This window comes from Osmerus mordax, chromosome 10 (genome assembly GCF_038355195.1).
Source record: "Osmerus mordax isolate fOsmMor3 chromosome 10, fOsmMor3.pri, whole genome shotgun sequence".
In the NCBI taxonomy this organism is placed as follows: Eukaryota; Metazoa; Chordata; class Actinopteri; order Osmeriformes; family Osmeridae; genus Osmerus; species Osmerus mordax.
The window spans coordinates 18,223,486-18,233,087 of NC_090059.1; the positions used below are offsets into that span (position 1 = coordinate 18,223,486).

Genomic DNA, 9,602 nt, shown 5'->3' on the forward strand with positions numbered 1-9,602 from the left:
TCTGAAGATCTAGAGGTTGCAGGTTTGAATCCCCCTGTCTGTGTGGATCCTAAGTGAACGTGGTTCAGCTGCTGTAGTGTTCCCAGTAGGGGGCGCTACATGGCAAGACCTGCCAGAGCGCCGTCCCCCCAGGAAGCAGGTGACCGGGTCGATGTCCTGCCCTGTGTCAGCAACACGCCACATGGAGCACTGATGCTGACAGGATGACGACGCCCTCTCCCCTCCTCTGTCTCTCCCACCCCTCTCCCTCCTCTCTCTCTCTCCACTCTCCCCCCTCCTCACTCTCTCCTCCTCTACCTGTCTCTGCTCTCTCCATGTGGTGTGTGCTGGTCCAGGTCAGTGAGACAGGGTGTACAGTATGTCTGCACTGTGCTCCAGTCTATCCCGGTACTCCAGCTGGAGGTGGTTGCTGGGGGCGACCCCTTCCGTGCCGTAGAGGAGACCCCAACAGCAGCAGGCGATCACCGCCGTGCTGTCACTGTCCCCTGGAGGGGGAGAGGGGGAGAGGGAGAGCAGAGGAAGGGTGAGTGATAGTCCCCCCCTTTCCTGCCGCCTCACTGCTCCCTAACAGAAGGATAAACTGTCCCCCACCCTCCAGCACTGACCTCCATGAAACCCTGCCCTGCCCATCAGCTCCTCCCAGTCTGGCCCTGCCCCCAACAGAGCATCCAGGGCTATCATTGGTGCGTCGTGTCCGCTGCGCCCCGCCCACCCGGACAGGCTGAAGCTCTTATAGGCCACGTCTCTCTCTGTCGGCCCATAGGGGGCGGGCCACAGCACTGGCCCCACCCCCTCAGCGAGGCCCCTCTGTTGCAGGTACCTTCGGGGGGAGAGAGGCCCGTGATTGGGTGAAAGTCTGCTCAAAGGAGGACAGAGGCTTCTGTTTGGGTGAAAATCTGAGTCCAAAGGCTATAAACATTATTATATAAACTATTATATAACTATAAGGAAAGAAAATCTAACTATCATAAGGGCTGTATGAAGGTGGTTTGAGGATTCAGACACAGATGATCTGCAGTTATATTTTTGCATGTCATCGATTTGTCCCCTGAGACAAGCTTACAGCAGCTTAGCTCACATCATCCAAATTCAATACCGCCTCTATCAACACAATCTCAGCCTCAAATCCCTGGTCAGCGCCTCGATAATAATAAAAATTATTGAAAATGAAACATCATCACATGACTGCTGTTCTAGAATGTTCTCACCACTCCCACTTCTCAGAGAAGTAGCTCCAGTCTCTCTCCGTCTCCTTGACAGCGAAGCCCTGCGACCGAACCAAGCTCCTGGCGATTGGACAGGCTTCCTTGACCAGGCCACGCCCCCAGGTGGTGATTGGCCGTCTCTGGGCGGCGTATGAGGTGAAAAGGGCTGAAGCCACGGCGCCTAGGAAACCAGTGGGATGAGGGTGGGTCATCCTCCCTGTCTCCACGGCAACGGCGACCAGCGTGGAGAGCTGCTCTGGGTTCGGGTACCTGGACAGGTGAGAAGTTAGGTGACACCATGTAACTAATAATACACTTTACATGAGGGTTACAGGAAACTAAGTAGTTTTCCCACCTCACCTCAGCCCGATGCACATGGACCTCATTGCAGCTCCGCAGCCCGTCCCTTCGGGGTTGTAGGGGACCCGGTACCCCCCGGCAGAGCCCGGCCTCAGCTGGGACACCCCTGGGGGGGCAGCAGGGGAAACCAATCTGACACTAGCTTCACACAAGCGTCTGCTCAGTGTATTAACATGCAGAATATTTTTCACCTAAAATGCTGGAGGGCCCTGGCTTCCTGCCCTCCATGTCCTTCATGGCCTCCACGTAGCCAGCCGCTACTTCCTGTAGAAGCTCCTCCCCTTCCTTCCCTGGAACATACCATCACATGTTCACGTCCTTCCCGAGCTAGTCTCCTCTCACCTGTAGATAGTCTCCTCTCACCTGTAACTAGTCTCCTCTCACCTGTAGCTAGTCTCCTCTCACCTGTAACTAGTCTCCTCTCACCTGTAACTAGTCTCCTCTCACCTGTAACTAGTCTCCTCTCACCTGTAGCTAGTCTCCTATCACCTGTAGCTAGTCTCCTCTCACCTGTAGCTAGTCTCCTCTCACCTGTAACTAGTCTACTCTCACCTGTAACTAGCCTCCTCTCACCTGTAGCTAGTCTCCTCTCACCTGTAGCTAGTCTCCTCTCACCTGTAACTAGTCTCCTCTCACCTGTAGCTAGCCTCCTCTCACCTGTAGCTAGTCTCCTATCACCTGTAGCTAGTCTCCTCTCACCTGTAGCTAGTCTCCTCTCACCTGTAACTAGTCTCCTCTCACCTGTAGCTAGTCTCCTCTCACCTGTAGCTAGTCTCCTATCACCTGTAGCTAGTCTCCTCTCACCTGTAGCTAGTCTCCTCTCACCTGTAGCTAGTGCCTCTGCTGTAGCCAGGTGCAACACGGTGTCATCACTGACTGGCCAATCAGGTAGCTTCACTGTGATGTTGTTCAGTCCGCCCAGCTTCTTCAACTCCTGTAGACATCATGTTATAATCACAACAGCATGTTTAACGTGTTATAATCACCTGCAGCATGTTTAACATGTTATAATCAACTACAGCATGTTTAACATGTTATAATCACCTACAGCATGTTTAACATGTTATAATCACCTATAGCGGCACTGAATGAATTTGACATGGTCTCTACCTTGTTTCTCAGGAGACTGGTAACCTAGGTAACCTGTACACAGCAACTCACCAATCCACCCACCCATTGCCCAAACTTAACACATAACTATTAGAATAAGAAAGGATATTTGGGGCGTTTGAACGTGGGAAACCGTCCACTTCAAACAAGCACGGGTCATGCTACCTGTGCCCACCTGGTGAATGGCTGGCCCAGACTCGTTATACTCCCACAGCTGGTTCCGGTAGCCCAAGGCGTCTCCCGCCCCGCTCAGCAACATGGCGGCCTTGTAGTGCTGGAGGGAGGCTGGTCTGGCCGGGGAACGAAAAAGCAACTGAGAAAGTTTGTGTTCAGAACTTTCTTCTAGCCTAGCTTATCTGTGTGTTACGTTTAGTCATGGAATAGCCTAACTGTCCATCAATAAATTACTTTTTCTAATTGTGACACAAAGGTTAATTTTAGTAGTTTCCTAAACCGTAGGCCTAGGCTCTGGAATTTACTAACCTGTCCATTGCGACAAGGCTCTCCAAAATAGTGTTGTTTGTAAGCGGTCAAGCACGACAACCGGCAGTAAGTCTTCAGTTTACTGGAGCTCCCACCGCCACAGACTGCTCGGTCGGTGTTTCTAATCAACTTCACCACCGGGTTAAATTTCTGACAAAAAATAAAATTTAGGAATAATTTTGAGTCAGGACTGCAATTGACCGCGACAAGCTAACTGAATCGCGCCACTTATATTACACTTCTAAATATAGAAATAGCCTAGGCATGCTATTTCTGAAACCGATGTGTCGTAGATTAAAACACGCAGTAGGGAATGTTTGTTAAATGTCTGAATATTCTTAATTCCGTCCGTGATTTTGTAACCCGGCAAGTGGTCTATAAACCTGAGTGTATACATTTGATCAGCTTCTATAAAATTAGACATGGTGTAGACATGAATATGCATGTGCAGACTTCTCACATAGTCTGCAAGAAACCACCTTCAGATTCTGAACAATCTAAATTATTTAAAATGCCGTCCAAATAGTACAAACATCCTTCAGTATGTAGACTACTCGCATAATAATTCTTGCATAATACTAAGGCTGCTAGCGTTATCACTTGCCGTGTATATCGCTGGATGAGATACTCTCAACAGCCCTCAGATTAGACTATAGGTTACAGTATTATTTGGATGAATTATTATCAAATTAAAACAACTATAAACCTTTAATTGTCATAGTCTCTAACCATGGTAGGAGCAAGTTAGTAACGTGACACCAGAAGAGATTCACATATTACAGTCAGCTGCTAGCCTAAATACAGACCGTTGACTCCGACAGCTAAACCACGTTCAGAAAACTGTAATTCTAATCCTTACTTCTCTGCAGTAGCCTACTTTCTATATGCGCGATGTGTTCGCGTTGGACAAGGGAGTCTGCTAACGGAATACAATATAACCAGACGCGTCCGCTGGGTCGCGGTGTTTCCCCTCCAACCCTGCTGCGTTTGACAGACACCGGGGCTGTCGGTAATCTCTCCGCTGTCTCGCGGTAATCCCAGGGCTACCTAGTCATTAACTCCGTCTACATATCCAGGGAGGCAGGACACGGGCTGGTGTCACACACAGAGGGAGTGTGTCACAGATGGCTCAAAGCCTACTTGTGCTGTCACCTGCCATGAGGGTGTCATGTTGTGAGAGCCCTACCTGCAGCCTGGACTCAGGGGGGCATGGGAGGAGGCTGGGAGGAGGCTGTGTGGAGGCTGGGAGGAGGTTGGGTGGAGGCTGGGTAGATGGAGGTGTCTGTGTGTGTGTGTGTGTGTGTGTGTGTGTGTGTGTGTGTGTGTGTGTGTGTGTGTGTGTGTGTGTGTGTGTGTGTGTGTGTGTGTGAGACTCTGTGGTGAGTGTGTGTATGTTGGTGTGTGTGTGTGTGTGTGTGTGTGGCTAGTTCTGCTCAAAGGACTTGGATAAGCCTGGCTGGATCTGTACACTTCCCCCAGCCTGCCTTCTAATACTGGTGAATGTGGCATGGGGGGGAGGAGAGGGGGGGGAGAGGGGGGGAGAGGGAACAAGGCTGCAGAATGCCTGAGTGGTTCTGGGCAAAGACTCCCTCTGTGGTGTGTGTGTGTGGTGAGAGTGTGTGTGTGTGTTGGGGTGTTTCCTGCTGGGAGGGAGCGTGTTTTTCTTCTTCAGCAGCTGCAGATCTTGACCCAGCGCACCCTCCTCTCCCTCCCCTCCCTCCTCTCCCCCTCCTCCTCCCCCCTCCTCTCCTTCCCCCCCCCCTCCTCCTCCCCCTCCTCTCCCTCCCCTCCCTCCTCCCCCCCTCCTCCTCCCTCCCCTCCCTCCTCTCCCTTCTCTCCCTCCTCTCCCCCTCCTCCTCCCCCTTCCCTCCCTCCTCTCCTCTCCCTCCCCTCCTCTCCCTTCTCTCCCTCCTCTCCCTCCTCTCCCTCCTCTCCCCCTCCTCCTCCCCCCTCCCCTCCTCTCCCTCCTCTCCTTCCTCCCCCCCTCCTCCTCCCCTCCTCTCCCTCCTCTCCTTCCTCCCCCCCTCCTCCTCCCCCGTCCCGTCCCCTCCTCTCCTTCCTCCCCCCCTCCTCCTCCCCCTTCCCCTCCTCTCCCTCCTCTCCTTCCTCTCCTTCCTCCCCTCCTCCTCCCTCCTCTCCCCCCCCTCTCACCTGTAACTAGCCTCCTCTCACCTGTAGCTAGTCTCCTCTCACGGGAGGGGAGAGAGGGGGGACGGGAGGGGTGAGGTTGGGAGGGAGGGGAGAGGGGGGGAGGGGGGACGGGAGAGGGTGAGAGGGGGGGAGGGGAGAGAGGGTGAGAGGGGGGGAGGGGGGGAGGGGAGAGGGTGAGAGGGGCTGTCCTGCTGAGACAGACAGCTCTGTGTCTCCATCTCTCTTAATCAAAGACCAAATATGAATAGAAGTTCCCTTTTGACATCATCAACCCTCTCTCTCTCTCCACCCACCCACCTCCCACCTCCCCTCTCCCCCCCCCCCCTCCCTCCCTCATCCCCTGCTCCCTCACCCCTCACCTCCTCCCCTCTGCAATCATGATACCAATGGTATTAGAGAAGTTCCGCGGTTGCCTAGCAACTGGCTTGAGAATTACGAACGGGACCTACACAGTTGAGAATTAACACTGTTTAGCACACTAACATTAACACTGGAATGTGTGTGTGTGTGTGTGGGTGCAGACCATTATGTTATGTTATGATATGGAAGCTTGATTCTTCGAGGTTGGGATAGTGCCTGGAGACCACAGTCTGCTGCCAGCCAGTCTGGCTAGCCCTCCTAGGAACAACTAGCTGGATGTCCTTTGAAGAGTTTCCTGGTAAAAAACAGATTCCTGAAGACCCATTCAGATTCAGAATGTAGAGAAAAACCTTCACGTGTCACAGACTGAAAAGCTTTTGGAAGCCCACAAACTGATGATCTGTCTTGGTCCAAGGAAAGCTTCTCTGCTTTATCCCTCTCTCTGTCTCTGTCTGTCTCTGTCTCTCTGTCTCTGTCTGTCTCTGTCTGTCTCTCTGTCTCTCTGTCTCTGTCTGTCTCTGTCTCTCTGTCTCTGTCTGTCTCTGTCTGTCTCTGTCTCTCTGTCTGTCTGTCTCTCTCTGTCTCTGTCTGTCTCTCTGTCTCTGTCTGTCTCTGTCTCTCTGTCTCTGTCTGTCTCTCTATGTCTCTGTCTCTCTCTGTCTCTGTCTCTCTGTCTGTCTCTCTATGTCTCTCTCTTTCTCTGTCTGTCTCTGTCTCTCTGTCTGTCTCTCTATGTCTCTCTCTTTCTCTGTCTGTGTCTCTGTCTGTCTCTCTATGTCTCTGTCTCTCTCTGTCTGTCTCTGTCTTTGTCTTTGTCTCTCTCTCTTCTCTCTCTCTTTACTTATTTCACCTTGTCACCCAAGTATATTATAGGTTTTGTATACTCTATTAATTATTATTTTGTATATTTAGGAGATTTATTGTATTATTTGTTATCTTATCATAGATGTAAACTTGTTCTGAGTACTTATATGTCATGTTATGCCAGGTTGCTTGCGTTGTCTTGTCCAAAGAATTTCAGTGCCCAGTCTGACCCTGTGCTGGTCTGTGTACCTGACAATAATAGACTTGAACTTGTTTATTTACCTCCGAAACCCAACCCCCCCCCCACATCCTCCCTCCCCTCCCTCCTCTCTCCCTCCCTCCCTCCTCTCTCCCTCCCTCCCTCCCTCCCTCCTCCCTCCTCCCTCCTCCCTCCTCCATCCTCTCTCCCTCCCTCCTCTCTCCTCTCTCCCTCCTCCCTCCCTCCTCTCTCCCTCCTCCCTCCCTCACCTCCCTCTTCCTCCCTCCCTCCTCTCTCCCTCCTCCCTCCCTCCTCCCTCTTCCCCTCCTCTCTCCCTCCTCCCTCCCTCCTCTCTCCCTCCTCCCTCCCTGCTCTCTCCCTCCTCCCTCCCTCCTCCATCCCTCCTCCCTCCCTCCTCCCTCCTCTCTCCTCCCCGCCTCCCTCCCGCCTCCCTCCCCTCTTGTATGCGTGTCCCTCCAACAGAGTTTAACTGATGTAATGGATCAATTAAACAGCAACGCTGACAAGAAAACAACCAATCAGCATTTATTAATTGAGTTTCGCACCAATTAGAGACTTTTCCATGCGAATACATTATTTATATATTATTATAAGAAGGAAAGTATTATTATATATACCATTACTAATATTTTATTATAGGAGAGAGAGTATTACTGACCAATAAAACGAATTCTTCTCCAGTTGAAATCTTCTTTTAAGGAAGGGAGGGAGAAGAGGGGAAGAAAGAGAGCAGTTTCAAAGATGAAGGTGAGAAATAGAATGTGTGTGTGTATGGTGTGTGTGTTTTGTGTGGTATGGTGTGTGTGTGTGTATGGTGTTTGAGTAGAGACATGCAGTCTGCTTCCTGTGTTTGAGTAGAGACATGCAGTCTGCTTCCTGTGTTTGAGCACAGACATGCAGTCTGCTTCCTGTGTTTGAGCAGAGACATGCAGTCTGCTTCCTGTGTTTGAGCACAGACATGCAGTCTGCTTCCTGTGTTTGAGCAGAGACATGCAGTCTGCTTCCTGTGTTTGAGCAGAGACATGCAGTCTGCTTCCTGTGTTTGAGTAGAGACATGCAGTCTGCTTCCTGTGTTTGAGCAGAGACATGCAGTCTGCTTCCTGTGTTTGAGCACAGACATGCAGTCTGCTTCCTGTGTTGAGCACAGACATGCAGTCTGCTTCCTGTGTTTGAGCACAGACATGCAGTCTGCTTCCTGTGTTTGAGTAGAGACATGCAGTCTGCTTCCTGTGTTTGAGCACAGACATGCAGTCTGCTTCCTGTGTTTGAGCACAGACATGCAGTCTGCCTTCCTGTGTTTGAGCAGAGACATGCAGTCTGCTTCCTGTGTTTGAGTAGAGACATGCAGTCTGCTTCCTGTGTTTGAGCAGAGACATGCAGTCTCTCAACATGTTTGTTTGTGTTTCTGGTCTCAGTTGTTAACAGCTTGACTGTCTGTCGCCGCCCACCAGCCCAGAGACCCACAATGCACCAGGGCTCCTGGACTGAGAAGTTCACAGATGGAGAGAGAGAGTCTCACAGATGGAGAGAGAGAGAGAGAGAGAGAGAGAGAGAGAGAGAGAGAGAGAGAGAGAGAGAGAGAGACAGAGAGAGAGAGAGGAGAGAAAGAAAAGGAGGGAAGGGTGGAGAGTTCTTTAAGAGCTGATCACTCTGACCACCGGAGAGTCAAGAGTCCCTGATGACACGGTCATGGCCTTCTTCCTCCTCTCCTCCCCCCCCCCCATCTCTCCTCCTCCCCTCCTCTTCTCCTCCTCTCCCCCCTCCAGTCTATACAGGACAGCCCCTTGGTCAGTCTAAAAAGACAGGCCTGTGGTCAGCTGGTTTGTGGAATACCATCAGATGTTCATAACTGTGTGATGAGTGGAACCTGACTAACCCTAACCCTAACTAACATTAAGTAACCCTAGTAACCCTAACAACCCTAACCTGGGGGTCCTGCTTATGGAACGTGTTTTCTAATGAGGCTCGTCTCTCATGAACAGAAGGAGAGAAGGGATGAGAGAAGGATGAGAGAGATGTGACTCGTGGGAGCGAGAGGAGATGAGAGAGAAGGGATGACCCCTTCCTGACAGTGTTTGCAGATGTGTGTGTGTGTGTGTCTGTTAGTATGCATGACTGATTATCTGCACGAGGTGGTATGTGCTTGAGTGTTTGTGTGCGTGTGTGTTTTTGTGTGTGTTTGACGAATAAAGACTATGTGAAGTGTATTTGTGTTTGAGAGGAATATTGAGCCAGGGACATAGTGAAAACACTGTATAAGAAGCATAGAGACCTCTCACACCATGCCCCCTCACCCCCTGCCCCCTCTCACCCCTACACCCCCTGCCCCCCTCACCCCCTGCCCCCTCAACCACAGCATGGAGAAGAGGGAGGAGACTTGAAGACAGGCAGGACAGAGAAAGACAAGTTAGGATACAGGTATCTTTAAATACAGAGGGAGAGAGAGAGAGGAACAGAAAGAGAGAGAGAGAGAGGAAGAGAGAGAGAGGAAGAGAGAGAGATGAAGAGAGAGAGAGAGGAAGAGAGAGAGAATGAGAGAGAGAGAGAGGAAGAGAGAGAGAGAGGGAAGAGAGAGAGAGGAAGAGAGAGAGGAAGAGAGAGAGAGAGGAAGAGAGAGAGGAAGACACCCAGGAAGACCACAGTAAACCACACCATTATTATCCTTCACCAGGAAGACACGAGGAAATAGTACGTTAGCTCCATGTCTGTCACTGCTTGCAGCTCCATTAGTTTAATTACACAGAGATGGTGAGGATCGGGCGAGACAGATGAAGTGTGAACTGAGAGAGAGAGAGAGAGAGAGAGAGAGAGAGGAGAGAGAGAGAGAGAGAGAGAGAGAGAGAGAAAGAGAGAGAGAGAGAGAGAGAGAGAGAGAGAGAGAAAGAGACTGACGAGTACTGCATCAGGAT

The 9,602-nt window shown here is 51.1% G+C and overlaps 1 protein-coding gene across 2 annotated transcripts; it reads right to left on the reverse strand.

Moving 5' to 3' along the window:
- Nucleotides 1–264: 264 nt before the first annotated feature.
- On the reverse strand, nt 265–4,101 carry adprh (ADP-ribosylarginine hydrolase). Of its 2 annotated transcripts, none has more exons than XM_067245106.1 (9): nt 4,018–4,101; nt 3,159–3,308; nt 2,851–2,965; nt 2,391–2,499; nt 1,757–1,855; nt 1,566–1,671; nt 1,209–1,475; nt 606–820; nt 265–485 (listed from the first exon to the last, which is right to left on the reverse strand). In XM_067245106.1, exons 2-9 carry the CDS (start codon nt 3,164–3,166, stop codon nt 337–339), a joined length of 1,068 nt encoding a protein of 355 aa, XP_067101207.1. In that variant the 5' UTR covers nt 3,167–3,308; nt 4,018–4,101; the 3' UTR covers nt 265–336. The 2 variants fall into 2 exon arrangements, with proteins under 2 accessions (XP_067101207.1, XP_067101206.1); XM_067245105.1 differs by having other exon boundaries at nt 3,965–4,101.
- Between the last annotated feature and the right edge of the window lie 5,501 nt (nt 4,102–9,602).